General features: G+C 46.3%; 1 protein-coding gene across 1 annotated transcript in view; it reads left to right on the plus strand.

Annotated features, from left to right (window-relative positions):
* LOC117349775 (immunoglobulin superfamily DCC subclass member 3-like) overlaps window positions 1-18714 on the plus strand; it is an 81826-nt gene extending 63112 nt beyond the window's left edge. The window contains exons 8-14 of the mRNA XM_033923369.1: window positions 1106-1356; window positions 1895-2059; window positions 2644-2832; window positions 2926-3030; window positions 5101-5230; window positions 5867-6026; window positions 17650-18714. Coding sequence (XP_033779260.1) covers window positions 1106-1356; window positions 1895-2059; window positions 2644-2832; window positions 2926-3030; window positions 5101-5230; window positions 5867-6026; window positions 17650-17730 — 1081 coding nt within the window. The 3' untranslated portion in view covers window positions 17731-18714. The remainder of the gene's footprint in view (window positions 1-1105; window positions 1357-1894; window positions 2060-2643; window positions 2833-2925; window positions 3031-5100; window positions 5231-5866; window positions 6027-17649) is intronic.
* The last annotated feature ends 1598 nt before the right edge of the window (window positions 18715-20312 follow it).

A 20312-nucleotide genomic window follows, 5' to 3' on the forward strand; every position in this document is an offset into this window, starting at 1 on the left:
TACTAAAACCTTGCTTCTGCTGAACCAGTTTCCTGGAGTGGGATTCTCCTTTACCCTTTTATACTAACCTCAGGCCTGAAATTGTTATTAACCAAGGGCATTTGAAAAAGATACATCTTTTAACAATATTGGAACTAAATGGGGAAGGTGAGCCTTTGACATTGGGAGACAGCTACTCTTATCATTCAAGAATCTAAAAACACCTAGGTGTGTAGAACGGTACCAGGATTTGAAAGATAAAATCTTTTTAACTCAGTGCATGGCCTAAGAAAAGACATTTTCAGAGAGCAACTCCCATAAAGATTCTGCTTTCCCAAATTAAAACACAACCCAATTCAATTTCAATACAATGACTTGGCAATGTGCCTGCCCTGCAAAAGGGTTTGAGTTTGAGACCACTGTACTATGGCTATTCTACACTATAGCCTTGACTTTCTATATTTAACAAAAAAAACCAACTCCTCACTAACTTTGGAGGCATCACCGCTTCTTTAAAAATACTTTTACTAGTCAAGCTCAAGTTCCTTGCCCTCAGCCACTCTTAATTCAACAGTTCTGTCATTTCTACTTCCATTAGAAAAAAAAAAACTTAAGCTTCAGAATAATTATTGGTAGCCTCACTCCAGAGATATCCTACCCGATTGTCCTGTGCAGTATTTCTTCCTGGCCTTTTCATCTTTAGCTGCAAAGGTCTGCTCCTTCCAGAGGTTTCAGTAACTGAAGATTTGTGGCTGCCTCTGTTGTGGGGAAGACACACCCTTTTTCACACTCTGGCCTGATTAGCCCTAGATCCAGCTGAGCTCTACCTGTTTCCTCTGCTGATGAGCCCTGATTACAGCTGGGCCAAGTGCAGGAATTCAATCCAGCCTGAGTTTTTCCTCCTAGTGCCTGCTGGGACTTGTGGTTTACTTTCCCCAAGCTGTACCTAGGGTGTTTCTTTTCACTGTCTGGTTTAGGAGTACCCACAGGTGACCCTTGCTCCTTATTCCTCAGTTGAGCTTCAGTTTTAGGTTTGTGTGGTATAAATCTTGTTTTTCTCCTCCTCATCTGGTTAAAAAAAAAAAAAAAAAAAAAAAAATTCTTGCCATCTTTGCTCTGTCCACAGCACCCTCATGATCCAACACATCACATCCACGGATGAGGCTATTTATCAGTGCATTGCAGAGAACACAGCAGGCACAAACCAGGCCAGTGCCCGGCTGGCCGTCACGCTGTCCAAAGAGCTGCCCCAGTCGCCGGAGGGCATCGCAGCCGTCCCCCTTTCCACTACAGCAATCCAGGTGACGTGGATGGTGCCCCCTCTGGAGGTGACGGAAGGGATCATTGGCTACGTCTTGCACATCCGCAAGGCAGGAGGTGAACATCCAACTAAGATGGTCTATTTTACTAATAATAGTTTAGAAATCTGGGCAGTCACTATTTAATAACAACCAACAAAACAAAAAACTCCCTGAATAAATTAGTCCAAAAACTTCTCCTGACTGAGTTAGATAAGAGTTAAACCAGAACTGCAGTTAAGCTTTTAACCCTATAATGCACAGGGGGGGGGGGTCTCTTAAATTCAGGCTTTCAGTGCATATTCATTGGGGAAATCTTGAAAACCCGACTGGATTGCAGCACTCGAGGAGGGACTTTAATTTTAAGAAACTTCCTTCTATGGGCCCGAGTGAACTAGAAAGCTCTGGAAATAGGTTGGGGTTTTTTTACTGTCCTCAACAGTAAAAGACCAACATAGGACATGGTTCAACAAGGCAACGTGCACTGTGGGGATTAGACTTTCATGATTAAACGCTGGCACATAAACAAGGCGGACAGCAACCTCATAATAGGTAGTTATGATGAAGTCATAGTAACTTATTACTATAGGTTGAAGAATGCTGCATGTGTTTTTCAGATCCAGACAGTCGGGAGCTACAGGAAGCCGTCAGTAAGACCACCTTCAAACACGTCTTCACCAACCTAGAGCCTTCTACCACATATTCCATCTACCTGAAAGCTTATTCGCCTCTTGGAGCCAGTAAAGATTCTGAAGCCATTCTAGCCACCACCACAGGAAGCGGTGAGCCCTCTGCTTCCCCCCCCCCCCCCCATAGGATTCACAAGCTAAATAGTCCTTTTCTAGGATATGGTTGGGGGGGGGGGGGGGGGGGAGGAGAGAAAAGCACTACAATTCCCTCTGAAGTACCCAATTTTGAGGCCTGCTGTATCTCACCCTAGTGAACAAAAATCACAGCGGGAAATGGAACATTCATTCAATGTGAAACCTCTATGTAACAACTGATTGCCATAGAAAACCATTATAAAAGTCCCAACAAACATTTTACACTGCATAAAAGCATAGCCAAAAGTGAGGCTTTCAGTAAAAAAAAAAAAAAAAAAAAAAAAAAATTTGAAAGCTCAACACCTTCAGAATGAAAAATAAACAAACAAACCTGCATACAAACATTACCGGCCTCATTTTTACTTAAAGGCTCAATACAACACCTTCAAAATGAGTTAGCGAGGCACTGCGTATTGTAAAAATGAACAGGCCTATAAATCTCCCATATGGCTTGGTTTAGATGCCCATGCCGTTATGTTTCGTTTTATAAATCTGTCGATCAAACCTTCACACCCATATCCCTCTGTAATTGTCATCTTTAGTTCCCGAACCGCTTGGCTTCTTCACCAAAGTCATCAACTCAACTGCAGTGCAGACTTTTTGGGAGCTACCTCAAAAGCAAGGGAACATTGAGGGATTCAAACTGTTCTACAGAAAAATCCCAGTCGCACGCTTTGAGGGCCCGCTGATCCTATTGAGCACAGCCAATTCACACGTGTTCACCGATCTAGGTAAGATCTTTCCTTCCCTAGTCTCAACCGTGACCTCCCCCCTCTCCCACAATTGTCATAAAACCGTTAAAAATCTTTCAATCCATTTTCTAGAAGCATCAGCAATGTATGAAATCAAGCTACAAGCGTTTAATGGAAATGGGGAAGGGAACAGTACTGCTCGCTTTGTTTCCCTGAAGGAGAATGCAGAGAATCTGGGTAAGTGACTTTACCTTTGCCGGCAAAGAGGTTCTTAGCCCATCCTCTTTCCCTCTGGTTTATCGTTCTCTCCCCAATGAGCAACTACAAACTCACAGGATTGACCTCTTCTTGTAACTGCCAGTGCTCCCCCCAGGGAAATGTGAAACATTCCTGGATGAGGACAAGGGGACTGAGAAGAAATATGCAAAAGGATGGCAACATTTTAACATTTGTAACCTTACCCGACACATCCAAGACCCATTGGTTTGATAGATGTCCATTCCTCAAGGTAATTACAGAGCTGTCAAGCATCCTGGCTTCAAATCTGGTCTTTTCAGTCTTCCCAAAAGGAGGGCCCATCTAGCCTGCAAACGAGGTCGCTGGACACGAGAATGACCCGCTCTGTTGCATTCAATTTCTGTACAAAGAGAAATAAGGACAACTGAGGATTTGGGACTCGTGGCTTAAGATTCTTTTAGCTCCTTAACTAAATTGGTGAAAGTTCTTCCCATTAAAAAAAAAGAAACTTGCCTCTTAAAAAACCAGCAAAACAAACAGTGGTTCTCAGGATCTCTCTAATTAATATGTATGAGACCTATTTGCATGCCGGTCTCCTCCATTATAGTCTAATTTCATTAGGGATATCCTGAAAACCAACTGGCCGGGGGGGGGGGGGGGTTTGTTCTTTACAAATAAGATTAAACTACTTGCCATAAAAGGCAAAGAAAAATAAAAAGTTTGTGGTTACTCTACCATATAACCAATAAAATTACTCCTCTCCACTCTTTCACTTTGATTTTTCAGGAATTAGATACTGCGATAGTAATGGACCTCACTCCCCAAGCCAGGGTAGATTGCTGAAAAGCAAGGAGTGATGGGAACCTCTGGAGCCTTCGTTATTATGGATGAGAGGCCTCTTTAGGAGACAAGCTTAGCACCTTCTTTTTGTGGAAGCACTTCTCCCTCTAAGGGTTCTCGCAGAGATGGTGACCTAGAGAAGTTGATGGGCTGCTGAAAGAGAGAGAAAAAAAGGCTAAGCAAAGAAACTCTGCATTACCAGTGTCTGTGTGGTCTAAACTGACCCTTTAGTGCAGAAATATCAAAAGAAAAAAAAAAAAAAAAAAAAAAAATTAGCTGACAGAATGACAGGACTTCAATAAAATAAGCTTGATGCATTAAAAATTAATTGGGGGGCCTGAAGCCTTTGCCCACCTCCCCAAATGTAAGTCTGTGTGGTGCAGCAGCAGAACCACCAACACACAATGTGCTTGAGAAACTAAGCCATATAGTAAAACAAGCAGTGCTGTTAGAATTATTTCATCTTGGAAAGTGAAATACCATGCAAACAAATCACATTTCCTCCCCCCACCGACTTCCAACTCTGAGCGGACAGGCTCTTCCTTTCATTCAAGAAAGACGAGAGCCGCCATTGATAAGCAGAGAGGACAGACTCGGTAAATACTAGGTATATCCCCCCAACTGGAAATTGAATACCCCCTTGCTCATTCAAGAGCAGGTTGACCAATTGGACCAGGAACTAGCTTACAAGACTAAACCTGAAGCCGCAGAGCGCATCCTGCTTTGCGATAGTAAAAAACACTGAATTGTAGAAGTTGTAAACAGGTCTTAAGACAATACTGAATGATGCTGTGCTCTCAGGTCTGGAGGACACGAAGGAATAAGCTACTTCTCCACTCCAGTAGGGGGGGGGGGGGGGGGGGGTGGAGGTCGTCGAAGTCTAGTTTTGTCCATCTTTGCAACTGGCCTGCTTGTCCACAGTACACCCTCTCATCTGAAGTCATTTGGCAGTGACTATAATGAGAAAAAAAAAAAAATAAGACATTGTTATCTTAGAAAGGCATTTGGGGGTACCAAATTGATGCTTTTCATATATTTTCATTAGGATTTTATAGTAACAGATTAGTACAATAATTTAGAGTTTAATAAAATCCGATATACTGCCTAGCCTTGATAGATTATGGCGGTTCCCCACCCTTGACCTTTACTTGATTTAAATTCTAATGATACACTGCTATTGTGTGGGTTATGTGCACTGCATTCTTACCACATTCCTGTTTCTCTCTGCAGATTCATCCCCCGTTTGCCCCTGTAGTCAGGAAGGGGAGACCTCCCTAGCTGGCATTGTAGTAGGAATCCACATTGGAATGGCCTGTATAATCTTCTGCGTTCTCTTCCTCATGTTTGGTTATCGCAAGAGGTAAAGTCACCCTCACTAAAAGCCACGTTCTAGGCCAGTGTATCACAAACTGTGCCGCGGCGAGGAGAGGCACTGGCGCCAGCCGATTGCCTACAGTCAGGTTTTCAGAATATCCACAATGAATGTGCATCCACTGCCCCCCCCCCCCCCCCAATTATTTACAAATGTCTTTCATGCATATTCATTGTGGATATTCTGAAAACCTTGACGGGCAAGGGGGTACACCAGGACCAAGTTGAGAAACACTGGCCTACAGGAGATGCACATCCTGTAGGCAATTAGCTGGCACCCTCTTATCCATGCTTCAGCAACCCCCCACTAGATATTCTGGAGGGCCTTCATGCATGCACAGACATCAATAGCCGTGCCCTCCAGCCGTGGCCCAGAGTTTACTGTGTCAGAGTAAAAAAAAAAAAAGTGTGTGTGTGGGGGGAAGGGACACCGTTCTAAGGGAAGATAGACACAGAATATCCTAGTCCATGTTTCTGCTATTGTTGGGTTTAAGATACATGAACCCGAGCCTTCTCTTAAGGGGCCTAGTACTTAGTAGGGAACGTCTGGCTGTAAACTGCCCATAGGTTTGTCCTCAAGCATTGCAGCCTCGCCTTTAATTAAACTAGTCTTGATTTCCCGCAGTTTGTTTTGCAAGAAGCTCACCCAAGACAGCTGGACAGTTCCTCAGGGTGCTGAAGCCACTCAGAACAGCTCACAGGAAGCCCGGCCACATACTAGATCACAGGGAGAGAAGAGTCAAAACTGTGTGAAGCCACCAGAAATGGTTGAACTAGTTACTCAGGTAAGGACACTAGACAGTTGGGGGCTGTAGTAACTCGCTCTTAATTCCAATTGATAAAGAATATTTCAATTGTTTATAAAGCAAAGGGGGAATGATGTTATCACTGGTGTAATAAGGGGGAAGGAGTGATCCACCCCGGGCTACATGTTGGTGGAAGTGCCGGCAGTTTGTTCCCTTGTGCTGGGGGGGGGGGGGGGGGGGGGGGGGGGGGGACAGGGACTCATTTAACTTCCCACAGAGCATAGGATCCATTCCTAAACCCTTTTGGATCTATTTTCAGATCCCCACCTAAATATCCCAACAGGATGACAGCCACCAAAGAGAGTCTTTATATCAGGAAGACAGTGGCACCAGCAAACACAAACCCACACAATGTCTTTACAGCAGTCTGCCAACCCCAAAATGGCCAGTGCCCTATAGGTTATTGCAAGGCTGCCCTGACCCCAAAATATCTAGTCTTACAGTTTAGTGCTTTAACTCTCTCTCTCTCTCTCTCTCTCTCTCTCTCTCTCTCTCTCCAGGGCAATATCAGCACTTCCTAGATTTTCCTCTTCCCCTCCCCCCCCCACAGACATTAACACAAGTGAACCTTTAGAGAAGGTATGGAGCTAAGCTATCAGGCATTTCAGATACCTAATAATCCACTTCAAAGGAGTTACCTTCCTCCCCCAGTTCAAACTGTTCTATATCAAAATCTTTACAAGCATTATCAGGTTCTACATAAAAAGCTTCTACCTGTTTGTCCAGAGGGTCTGCTGCTTGCTGCTGGAGTAGTCTGCCTTCCGCCGCATCCAAAGAAGGTTTGAGAGGATGTGTGTACCTCTGCTGGTTGAAAACCACTCCCTTTTCTGCTCCTTTGCTCTGATTAAGCCTACCTGCAGCTGAGTCTCGTAAGCCTGCCTACAGCAGTATACCTCTCAGCTGATTAGGACTTGAGTCAGCTGGGCTGATTGCAATAGCTGTTTCGGCCTTAGGTTTCGCTTTCTCCTGCTTGTGGCATGCTGGATCCTGTAGTTCCTTACTCTGTCCTAGCTTCAGGAATTCTGTGCTAGTTTGGCCACCGCAAGGCTAGTCTTTAAAGGAGTTTTCACTTCCTGCAGTGTCCTGACTTTGGGTTTCGGTGGGCAAAGGACTTGTAAAGGCTTTGGTATTTCTCCCCCCCCTGCTTCTGGCCACTGCAGGACTTCCCTGTGACAATATCCATATTCCGCTTTAACCAGTCAAGGACCTAAGCTGTTTACATTAACTATTAAAACAATTAAAAAGAAATGGAACGCCGGCATCACTATAGGAGAGTAAAAGCACCTTGAATCTATCTAAATAGTAAAACAAGCAAGACATCAACATCACCCACTGAATAATTGCCATTATCTGCTCAAAGTCTGCTGAAAAGGGGAATAAGAGAGCTAATGAGCTGAAAACAACCCAGACTGTTGGTAGTAATACAAGAAAGTATCAGAACCCATTTGAACTGTGATGCCACATAAAGCCAGAATTTGGATCTAGAATTATTAAGAACGTGCTAGGTCTTCTGTAGCCTGCTAGGCCTAGAGGACTGTGGAGGACATTATACCCAGGTGTGAAGCCTTCTGCGCTTTGTGTGCTTGGCACAAGATTAATCTTTGAAAAAGGAAGGTAGGGTGTGTATGTGTGTGTGTGTGTGTGTGTGTGCGTGGGGGGGGGGGTCAGTTGTATAGCAAAGGCAGAGCACTGGGTGAGTCCTCTCTAGGTACAGGCTGTAAAGGGGTGCGTGGAGCAGCTGCGGAAGTGGTGAAGAGGAAAACGGTGATGGAATTCAAAAGAGCGTGGGATAAAAATAGAGAGATCTGTAATTAGAAAACGAAGGGTGTGAATGAAAGAACTAAGGCCGGTATTGGACAGACCTGCAGGGTCTGGGTTCCGTATATGGTGATTCGATGTAGGGTGGGCTGGGGCGGCCATCAGTGGGAACTCCACTAATATGGAACGTGAGGATGTTACTGGCCAGACTTTACGGTAGATGTCCCGCAAACAACGGGACGGTTGGATGGGCTGGAGTGAGCTTGGACGACCGCTTCAGCATTTGGAACCTAGGACAATAGCAAACTTTACAGTCTACGGCCCAGAAATGGGGCGGTGCTGGCACCCTGCTCCCTCTGACATCAATCTCCTGTTCCAGAGCAGGGAAGCGGCAGACCGAGGCCCTGCTACTACACCTACCTCCCCGCTGCCCGGAGGAGGGGATGCTGTCCCCCCAAGATGGCAACCGAGTATTTTGTTGCGCAGGATCTAGCTTGTGGAATAAGTAGCCAACTGAAATGCAATCCATGCAAAACTATATTCATGGGAAGAAGTCATGTGAGTTGGTAACATAGTATTTTGTCATTGAGATTTTTTTTTTTTTTTAAATATATTGTCAAAGAGTGCATTTGACGGTGTGGAAAACAGGAGGAAGGACCTAACAAAGTTTGGGGAAATGGGCTGAAATTAAGAACTTTGGTGCACGTAAGAGGAGCGGGACTTGGGTGTGATAGGCTGAAAAGGCGGTGGCAAAAGCTAAAAGGATGCTGGGGTTCATAGGGAGAGGTGCGGACATTATGGAAAAAGGGAGGTATCGATGCCCCCCTGTATAAGACTCTGGTGAGATGTCATTCTGGAGGCCGCACCTTCAAAAAGATAAACGGGATGGAGTCAGTCCAGAGGAAGGTAAATAAAATGGTTGATCTTATGGGGACAGACTTAAAGATCTCAATTCTGTATACTTTGGAGGCAAGGTGGGAGGGAGAGATATGATAAGACATTTAAATACCTATGTGGCATAAATATACACGCGGCGAGTCCCTTTCAACTGAAAGGAAACTCCTGAATGAGGGGACATAGAATGAGGTTAAGAGGTGATAGGCTCAGGAGTCATCTAAGGAAATACTTTTTTTTTTTTTTTTACGGAAAGGGTGGTAGATGCGTGGAACAGTCTCCCGGTCGAAGTGGAGACAAAGACTGTCTGAATTCAAGAAAGTGTGGGACAGACACGTGGGATCTCTTAGAAAGAGGAAGAGATAGTTAAACTGGATGGGCCATTTGGCCTTTATCTGCCATCATGTTTCTCTGTCTCTATAACCATAATGTTCTATGACCTCACAATGCAAGTGTTAAGAGCTTTAGCCTATAGGAAGAAAAGGAGATAGTGGATGCCTCCGTCGCGATTCTATGTTTTTTATTGTAATAAAGCACAGTTACTTACCGTAACAGTTGTTATTCAGGGACAGCAGGCAGCTCTTCTCGCATATGAGCGACGTCATCCACGGATGCGGACAGCCTCGCAAGCAGACTCGCTTGTAGAAACGTAGAAGTTTTGAGTCGGCCGAACCGCGCATGCGCGAGTGCCTTCCCGCCCAGTGTAGGGCGAGTCTCCTCAGTTCAGATAGCTAGCAGAGAAGCCAACCAGGGGAGGTGGGTGGGTTGTGAGAATAGCTGCCTGCTGTCCCTGGATAACAACTGTTACGGTAAGTAACTGTGCTTTATCCCAGGACAAGCAGGCAGCATAGTCTCACATATGGGTGACCTCCAAGCTAACCAGAATGGGATGGTGGGAGCGTTGGCAACTTAGGAGAATACATTTTTTAATAACCTCCGGCCAAAATGACCATCCCGTCTGGAGAAAACATCCAGACAACAGAGAGAGGTGAAAGTATGAACCGAGGACCAGGTAGTAGCTTTGCTATTTTCCTCAATAGGTTAGGTGTGGATCTGAGGAAAGCATGCCACTGAACCTGCCATTGCTCTGACTTTGTGGGCTGTGACTCGACTCTCTAGTTGTAATCCAGCCTGGGCATAGCAAAAAGAGATACAAGCAGCCATTCAGTTGGAGATTGGATGTCCCGACTTGTTTGGATCGAAGGAGACAAAAAGTTGAGGAGCAGTTCTGTATGGTTTGGTGCGTTCCAAGTAGAAGGCCAAAGCACGTTTACAATCCAGAGTATGAAGAACTGATTTTCCAGGATGAGAGTGAGGCCTTGGAAAAAAAAAACACTGGAAGTACAATAGATTGATTGAGATGAAATTCTGAAACCACTTTAGGTCAGAATTTAGGATGAGTACGGAGGACCACCTTGTCTCGAAGGAGACAAAAAGTTGAGGAGCAGTTCTGTGTGGTCTGGTGCGTTCCAAGTAGAAGGCCAAAGCACGTTTACAGTCCAGAGTATGAAGAGCTGATTCTCCAGGATGAGAATGAGGCCTTGGAAAAAAAAAAAAAACACTGGAAGTACAATAGATTGATTGAGATGAAATTCTGAAACCACTTTAGGTCAGAATTTAGGATGAATACGGAGGACCACCTTGTCATGATGGAAAACTGTGAAAGGTGGAACAGCAGCTAACGCTTGCAACTCACTGACTCTTTGAGCAGATGTGAGGGCAATGAGAAACACCGCTTTCCAAGTGAGATACTTCAGATGAGCCATAGACATTGGTTCAAATGGAGGCTTCATCGAGTGAGCGAGAACAACATTGAGATCCCAAACCACTGGAGGGTTGGGAGGTTTGACACTGAAAAGTCCTTTCATGAATCTGGAAACCACCGGATGAGCAGAGAAGGGTTTCCCTTCAATAGGCTGATGGAAAGCAGCAATTGCTCTGAGATGCACTCGGATCGATGGAGACTTGAGGCCAGAGATGGATAAGTGCAAAAGATAATCTAGAACAGACGATAAGGAGGAATCTTGAGGCTCCTTATCGGGAGAGATGCACCACCTAGAAAATCTAGTCCATTTTTGGTGGTAGCATTGTCTAGTGGCAGGCTTCCTAGAAGCCTCTAAAATGTCTCTTACAGGTTGAGAAAACTGAAGAGGAGTTATGTTGAGAGGTACCGGGCTGGCAGGTGCAGAGACTGCAAGTTGGGATGAAGTAGAGAGCCTTGACTCTGTGCAAGCAGAGACGGAAAAACTGGTAGAAGGTATGGCTCCCTGCTGCTGAGTTGAAGTAGAAGAGAGTACCGAGGTTGTCTCAGCCACCGAGGAGCTATCAGAATCATGGTGGCATGATCGTTCTTCAACTTGACAAGAGTCTTGAGAATGAGAGGGAATCCGTGTAGAAAAAGATTCATCCATTCCAGTAGGAAAGCATCTGCCTCGAGGCGATGAGGAGAATAGATCCTGGAACAGAACTGGGGCAGTTTGTGGTTGTGGGGGCGCTGCAAAGAGATCTATGTGAGGCGAAAAAATGTGATGCAGACCCCAGGAATTGAGTGTCCATTCGTAAGGATGCAGAAGACGACTCAATTTGTCCGCCAAACAGATTTTCCCCCTTGGATGTAGACAGCTTTGAGGAAGGTGTTGTGGAGGATTGCCCACTCTCAAACCTTCAGAGCTTCTTGACAAAGGGAGGGAGATCCTGTCCCTCCCCCCCCCCTCCCCCCCCCCCCTTGTTTGTTGACATAGTACATGGCGACTTGGTTGTCCGTCCGAACGAGGACTACCTGGTCGCCAAGAAGATGTTGAAAAGCTTTGAGAGCATTGAAGATCGCTCTGAGTTCCAACAGATTGATACGACACTGACGACCCGTACTGGTCCAGTGGCCTTGAGTACGGAGACCGTCGAGATGAGCCCCCCCCCCCAAGCGTAGGCCGAGGAATCTGTTGTGAGGACCTTTTGATGAGGGGGCATTTGAAACAGCAAGCCTCTGGAGAGATTGGAAGAGAGCATCCACCAGCAGAGAGACTGTCTCAACGAAGGACCGACTGTAATGTGTCGAGAGAGTGGGTCGCAAGCCTGCGGCCGCTGAGATGCCAGGGTCCACTGAGGAATTCTGAGGTGAAGTCTGGCAAAAGAAGTCACGTGTTCTGTGGAGGCCGTGTGACCTAGGAGTACCCTCTTATGTCTCGCTGAGACTGAAGAGCGGGAAGACACTGCGTGACAGAGTTGAAGAAGAGCCTCCAGACGTTGTTGTAGAAGGAATGCTCTTAGTTGGATAGTGTCCAGAACAGCTCCGATGAACTGTTGGGATTCTGAGAGGGCTGAAGTTGGGATTTGGGGAAGTTGATTTCGAATCCCAAGCTTTGTAGGAACCACGTAGTCCGTTGGGTCGCTACAATAACCCCATGAGATGCGGAATCCTTGATGAGCCAGTCGTCTAGGTAGGGGAACACCTGAAGACCGTGGTTCCTTAGAGCTGCTGCTCCCACCGCAAGGCACTTGGTGAACACTCTGAAAGATGAAGCCAGGCCCAAGGGTAGCACTCTGTATTGGTAACGCAGATTCTCCACCCAAAATCTGAGATATTGACGGGAGGCCGGATGAATGGGAATACGAGTATAAGCCTCCTTGAGATCCAGAGAGCATAACCGGTCGTTCTGATCCAGAAGGGGGGTAAAGGGACGCCAGGGACAACATGCGAAATTTTTCTTTGACTAAAAATTGGTTGAGGGCCCTGAGATCCAGAATGGGTCACAGATCGCCCAAAGGAACTTGTTCGATGGCACGGAGACGAAGCAGAGCTTGAGCTTCCTGAAGAAGAAGGGCGGTCTGGGATGGACTGGAAGGATACTCTCTTGGAGGAAGCTCTGGTGGAATCTGAGTGAAATGAAGAGAGTATCCTTCCCTGATGATTGACAGCACCCAGAGGTCGAATGTAATTGTCTCCCATCGGTGATAAAAATGGAGATGACCTCCTATGGGGGGAAGAGAGGACAGAGGCAGAATGATGGAGGTTATGCTCTGTTTTTAAACAGTCAAAAAGGCTGCGCAGCCTTAGGTGCAACAGAAGGCTGAGGTTTCTGTTGCTGCTGTTTCTTGGGAGGCGCTCGATTGTAAGGATCCGCCCTCGGAAAATTGGAGGAGGGCGTGAAGGTTTCACAGGAGCTGGCTTAGGCTTTGGTCTGACAATGGAAGCAAAAGATTTTTCATGTTCAGACAATTTCTCGGTGGCTGCCTCTATGGATTCATCAAAGAGGCCTGCGCAAGGGATGTTAGCCAGGCAGTCCTGAAGATTAGGGTCCATGTCGATGGTATGAAGCCAGGCCAAGCGGCGCATTGCTACAGAGAAAGCAGTAGCAAACATGGCTGACAAAGGCATCATAAGAGGACTGAAGAAGATGCAATCTGAGTTGTGACAGAGTAGCAATAACTTCGTGGAATTCAAAGTGCTTCTGTGTATCCAGGAAATTGAGAAACTTAGGAAGTAGATCAATGAGGAACTTGAGATAAGTAACAAAGTTAAAATTATAAATAAGGACTTTGGAGGACATCATAGCATTCTGATAAAGACGACGTCCAAACTTGTCCATATTTTTCCCCTCCCTCCCTTCCGGGAGGAACAGTAGCATAGACGCTGGAAGGATGGGATCTCTTTAAGGAGGACTCCGCAAGAAAGGATTAGTGAGACAATTGCAAATTCTCAAATCCTTTACAATGTAGAGTTTTATACCTGGAGTCCAATTTGCCTGCAACAGCAAGAATGGAATATAAGGAGTCTCCAGGCAGCGTGTGAAAGTCTGAGACAAAAGCTTGTGAAGAGGAAGCTTAAGTGACTCTGCAGGAGGTTGAGGGAGATGCGTGACTTCGAGATACTCCTTAGAACCAGCATCTAATTGAAGTTCCAGGTCATCAGCCATCTGTCGAAGAAAAGCAGAGAAAGACAGCTGATCCGCCAAGGCCTTGCCTCGAGAAGGACTCGATGACCCCGAGGCGACCTGGGTCAGAGGTGAAGCCTCTCTGGAGAAATGACCATCAAAGGAATATGGAGACTTGGACGAGGCAATGGAAACAGCTGAGTCCTCGAGGTCTGGATGCTGATACTTCGATCGAGGAGTTGGTGGTCTGGAAGAGCTGGAAGGTCTGGAATGAGGCCTAGACAAAGAATGTTGCTCTTTGGAAGAAGACCTATGCCTGGAAGGATGTCTCGATGAAGGCCTCGATCGACGACGAGAGTGGTGTGTCGAAACAAGTCTCGAGGATCGAGGAGACTTTTCCCTAGAGATGGAAGTAGGCAATGCTACAGGTGAATGTATAGGGCTAGAAGCAGTAGATCGAAACTCAGGAGGTTTGATGGAGGAATCTCGAAGCACTCCCAAAGACTCTGCTCCTTGTATGGAGTGTGAGGATTCCTGTCGAGGCACTCGCAAGGAATCTACTCCTTGCATAGAGGCCAGACCAGACACTCGCAAAGACTCTGCTCCTTGCATAGAGTGTAAAAAGGTTCAGCTCAAGGCATAGGCAGAGGCTCGACCTCGCGGGAGGCTGCTGATTAGAGAAGACGGCGTCGGCCCAAATTAGGTCAGTAACTGGACAAACTGCTGCTCTAACATGGTCTGGAGAGAAGCCGGCAAAGATGAATCCGCTTCTGAAACCGGACCACTTGCTGCGGCTACGGGCTCCAAAGTGGCAGTGGAGATGTGCTTCGACTTAGAAGTCTCGGAAAGCATGAGGACCACCGCCAGAACCTTCTGCTTAGGTATCTGACCTGAGGGAAGCTCGGGGGAAGAGACAGCAGGTTTACTCGAGGTCAGAGACGTCCCAAATGAGGAAGGTCTGATGAGGCTCCAGGTCGGAGTCGTGGAAGCAGGAAGACCCTCGTTGGAAGATGGGACCGAGGCCGTACTCGAGGACGAAGGTGTGACTGAAGAGTCCATCCCGAACAGTTTCTCCACTAAAATCTGACCACATTTAAGGGCCTGAGGTTGAAGAGTAGCACAGCGCTCGCACGACTTAGGATTATGGTCAGGCCCGAGGCACTTGAGGCACCAACGGTGTGGGTCCGTCAGAGAAATCGCACGCTGGCTCTGGCTACACTTCTTGAAGCCCGTTGCTGGCCAGGACATAGGAGGAAAAATGGCCGCAGCAAAGTCAAAGCCCGCAGTCTGCTGCCAAACGGCCTGCCCCACCAGTCGAACGAAGAAAAATAAAGTCTTTTTTTTTTTAACTGAAAGAAAAGAAATAACACGGCGATTCGCCATGAAAAGTAACACAAACCGCGGCGAGAGAAGGCACGAATTAGAAAAGTTTGGCGCAGAGTGTCAAAGACGGACTTCTCAGTTACGCGGAAAACTGAGAACTGAGGAGACTCGCCCTGCGCTGGGAGGAAAGGCACTCACGGTGCGGCTGACTCAAAACTTCTACAAGCAAGTCCGCTTGCGAGGCTGTCCGCATCCGGGCTCCGTGGATGACGTCACCCATGCCGTATTTATATACCACTTATAATCTAAGTGGTTTACATTCAGGTCCTGGTAGGCTCACACTCTATCTAATCTACCTGGGGCAATGGGGGAATTAAGTGACTTGCCCAGGGTCACAAAGAGTGGCATTGGGATTTGAACCCACAACCTCAGGGTCTTGACGCCGTAGCTCTAACCACTGCGCCACACGCTCCCCTGGAAGGGGGGGGGGGTGAACTTTGGTAATGCTATAGGAAAAGAAATGAATAACAAATGAACTGCAGAGACAGGGAGGATACAACTGAGAACTTGGGGGGGGGGGGGGAGGGAGGGGAAGGTGGGTTTAGGAGAAAGATGTGAAGCACAGTCTTGGCTATGTTCATTCAGAAGGCGGGTGGGACATTTAGACTGCAGCAATATCAGACGAGCATGCTGAAAACTGAATCTGGATTCTTGCTGAAATTTCGGATGTGGCGAGGTAGACTTAGGAGCCATCAAGATGACGCTTTCAACTGTAAAAGGAGATCAAGGGGGGAGGGGGGGAATTCTATAAATGACACTCAAAATTGGCCTTAAGCGCTATGTAGAGAATGACACGGTGACAGAATTTGTCACCGCCTCTGTCCCCCCGTAGATAACCGCAGGAAACCATCCCGTGTCATTCTTTAGTGTCTAGCTCAACCTCAGTCCTACGCCAGCATTCTTCAATGCAAGGCCTGAGAGTCAGTGGTTGAACCCATTCATACTCTGATTCTTAGGTGAGCCAAGTATAAGATAATAATGGCTTTTATTGGTGGAATGAGACATTATGACGTCACAATATCTGCTCTGGATACCAGAGACTGTCATTCTGTGACATCACTGATAAGCTTGGCTTTTATTGGTGGAATGAGACATTATGACATCACAATATGTGCGCTGGATACCAGAGACTGTCATGCTCTAGTGGGTCTACCTCAACCTCAGCGTTCTTCAATGCAAGGCTTGAGAGCCAGTGGCTGGGCCCATCCATACTCTGATTCTTCCCTCCCTCCCTCTCTCCTTAAAAGAATGACATGTCATTGTCTAAAAGGACCCTTCATAAAACAGTGCATAGAGCCAATTCCGGTGACCGTAGTTGATCGCCAGTATGCCATTCTATAACGCCGCGTACAGTTTGTTGGCGCTTCCCTCCCTTGGCCACACACCCCTTTTGAACTGCGAGCTCCTGGATTTAGGCGCTTAGTGTCATAGAACAGTGTGCAGGCAGATGTGTGCGCAAAACCAAATCATTGCCAAATAACTTCAATAATTGTTAAGGTCGGTTAACAGCTCATTAACTGATTTGTTTTGTGTGCACGTCTGGGATCCATGCTGAAATCTGAGGGCAAGTAAATAATTATAGAGAAAAGGGAGCCCTGAGGTAGACCAAGTGCTAGTGGAATAGCAGTCGAAGGCTAAAAGTGCAATGGAAGAGATAACTAGCGTTACCATCCTCTTTTTGAGGGCTCCGTTGGGCGTCCGGGAGGCTTTTTTTATTTTCAGCTGGCAAGAAAAAATATGCACAGGGCCGCTCTGCTGAAGCGCACGCTGTGACTTGTCGGCTGTGCTAGCCCTCTGCTCCGGAACAGGAATTGACGTCAGGGGTGGGGAGGGGGGTGGGGGGGGGCAGAGGAAACGACAGCGCGTGCTTCAGCAGAGCAGGTCCCAGGTTGGAAGCGACGGAAGGAGGAGGAAACAGCCGCCCCGTGAGGGAATGAGATACTGGAGGTTGGGCTTCGAAATCAAGGCAGCGTTGTTTGGCGCCTCCGTTGCAACCGCTGCAGCTTCAGAGGAGAGAGAGCGAGGTGGCGCGTGCTGAGATAGAAGAGTTGGAAGGTAATAAGCAGAGTCCTGGAGACCGTGCGAGGGGTGGCTGTGCAAAGCCCTTCCTGCTCTCATTTGGTTTTTGGGGTGGGACCGGGGCAGGGCCCCGTGTCCTCCTTTTTGTCTTCTTAAATATGGTAACGCTAGGGCTAACATCAAAATAGGAGCAAGCCCCGAAACCCAAGGAGCAGGGGGGTGATAACAGCATTAAAAGCGGCAAATAGGTCAAGGATGAGGATTGCGTACAGGCTTGTGGATCTGGCCAGGAAAAGAGTCTTGAAGCATCTTCTAAAGCAGTGGTCTCAAACTCGTGGCCCGGGGGCCACATGCGGCCCGCCAGGTACTATTTTGAGGCCCTCGGTATGTTTATCATAATCACAAAGTCAAATAAAACAGTTTCTTGATCATATATATCTCTTTAGCTATAAATTACAAAATTATTATTATTAAGACTTAGCCAAAAGGAAAGATTTATAAACTATAAAGAATTTTACCTCATGCAAAATTGTCATTTCTTTAATAAGACATTAACTATTTTTTTTTTGTGGCCCTCCAAGTACCTACAAATCCAAAATGTGGCCCTGCAAATGGTTTGAGTTTGAGACCACTGTTCTAAAGGGAATGTGTTGTTTTTTTTTGTTGTTGTTTTTCAGAATTGTCCGTATTTGGAGGAGGAGGAGGAAGAGGAACAGTCGTGCTTTCAAGTCACTGTTCAACAGCATCTTTCCACCTAGCTGGGCCCCCCAATGACTCAGCATCTCAAAGAGAGGCCCGAGTTCACTTAGCCGGACTGTTCAACAGAGAAACCTCCAAAGAATCTACCTCACCTGCACAGAATGTCTGAAGCATCAAACCAACCTGTGAGATATTTCAAGGAATTGTTTTATACTAGCTGAAAAAACCAAAACTACCTCGGTTGTTGTCTTCACACATTGGCTTTTCTGGCCCTACTTTCCCCGATGGTGGCATGGGAAGCTACTCCAAGGCTTAGGGAGAAGGATGGAGACATTCGTCGCCTTTCCTGCTCTTGTGGCTTAGCATCTCCACTTCCCATAGCAGAAATTAGGAACCCCTAAAATCTCACTGTTTGATGATGGGTTACAGGGAAGCCATTGAAATGATCTATCCTCTGGCCAGTAGAGGAGAATTGGCGCCCTTCCTACCCATAACATCACTGAAATTGTCCCGTTTGCTTTTTCAGTACCTGCTACCAAATATTTTAAAACCAAATACGAAAAGCTGGTGCTTCAAAACACGGCTAATTCCCGTTTGCACCCTGGAGTAGTGTTCCCCCCATCCCCGACTTTAAAACATACCTTTATTCTGCTAAGGTCTCTTATATCAAGCCAAATATTTGTAAACAAAGCTAAAACGCTTCCAAAGATGTAGAGCTTTAAAGAATGAAAAAGGAAAGAACTTGGTCTTATGTGAATATATTTTGCGATGGCAGAGGACTGTGGCAACTGCAGACTACTTCCTCTTGAGATCTTTCTACCAAAGGGAAACCCTCCTGCAAAAGAGCATCCTTGCCCCGGTCCTCCTGCCCTACCTTGCCCCGTTGTACACCTTAGGTCTGTTTTCTAGCCTCAAGAAGGTTCTGGATTGCCTTTGCCATCCATCTCGTGAGAGTTCCTCGTTTGTACACCGACAAGGCTGGGATCAATTTTAAAAAGGTGTACTCCGGAGGCTCCGTTGCCCTTACAGGGTCCTGCCCTGCAACTGGCGTTAAGATTTATGTATTTCTTTTGTGTGTCATGGGAAACAAATTGCCAAAAGAATTTTTTTTGTGTGTGTGTGAAAGGAAAATTTGAGAGTCCAGCCCGGGAACCCCAAATTATCCTCTATAAGATTTCTTCATTTTTCTTATGTTAGATGCTGCCAAAAAAAAAAAAAAAAAAAAAGGAAAAGGTATGACATTTTTACTTCCTTTTGTGTAGTTTTTAAGCAGCTTTTTTTATAGTTTCTATCTATTTCTACTTTGCTATATAATATGTATTGTGTAGAGGCACAATGATTCCAGGAATGGTGCTCTGCAGTCAGACAGAGATGAACAAAATGAGTATATTTTGGCCTTAGTGCCCTTGCACTGCTTGGCTGCCTGGCTGGCTACCTAACTTTGAAGATGCATCGTGCTCTTTCCTATCCTGTCTTTCGTCTTTACTATTGTCACAGCTGTTTCCTTCTGCTCCCTTGTACTTCCAGGTCAATTGGTACACAGCTCAGCTATCCATCCATTGCAATATAACTACTTAACAAGGGGTCAGCGCAAAGTTATGAGTTCTACTTCCTGTAGCTGCTCTGGATCCTGAAAATGGCTTCTAAAATTCTTCCCTATGTGACATTAGGAGAAAAAAAAAACAACAAATGAGGTCTTAAAATGAAGATTTAATTTGTTCCACAGTGATGCAAGGAGCTTTCTGTTGTGGCGATACCTGGAACACTTTTCCATTCTGTAATCAGTTCAAGCGTTGGCCCCCCCCCCCCCCCTATGAAAACCTCATGTTCCGTCCTGCCTGCTCTCCTGCTGCAGGCAGGAAAAAGCCAAGCACACGCACACATCTCTTATTTGATCTCACTTGCGTTTAGCTCAAAGGGAAGATACACTAGGTATTTACATTTTAACCTTTTTTTTTTCAGCTTTGGGTCTCTGTTCTGCTGAGAACATTCCCGTCGTTACTGCAACCAAAGACGCCGTGTTTTCCAAAGTGTGTGGATTAAAAAACACACCACACCACACAAAACAATGCATTAAGGGAGGGGTAGGGGAGGAGGAGGAGGAGGGACTTTGCTTTCCGAGTCTCGGCCAGAACAGTAAGGCTTTAGCCAGCCAGGCAGCAAATCACCAAAGGACATAGCAGCATAAACCAACTTGGGGGGCTGAAGAGGATTCCCCCGTTGTATGACTCGGCACATTCCTAGAACCAGTGTGCCAACCGTCTTGCTAGAACCAATGAGAAAATGCTAAAAATCAAACTTACTCTCCATCTCCTACTTTGTGCCAAAAGCTTTAATTTTCTGTGATAGGAGAAAACTGTCGATGAAAAACTAAGCTAGAGAGAGAAGTTTGTTAACTGTGTATAAAGGTTACTATTCCTTGCCTGCAGTTTTAAAGATATGGGAGGTGGACAGTGCCCACTCCAAGCAAGCTGTTTATGAGTGTCAAATAAAGCCTAATAGGACCATCCCTGGCCAGCACAACCTATCCTTCTGCACCCTGGACTGGGAATACACCCATGAACACGGTCAAGGAAGGATGTTGAGAGGCCGACAAAAACTAAGCAGATAGAAACTGGTACCCACCCCCCCCCCACCCCCA

The sequence above is a fragment of the Geotrypetes seraphini genome, chromosome 16 (assembly GCF_902459505.1).
Source record: "Geotrypetes seraphini chromosome 16, aGeoSer1.1, whole genome shotgun sequence".
NCBI classification, from domain to species: domain Eukaryota; kingdom Metazoa; phylum Chordata; class Amphibia; order Gymnophiona; family Dermophiidae; genus Geotrypetes; species Geotrypetes seraphini.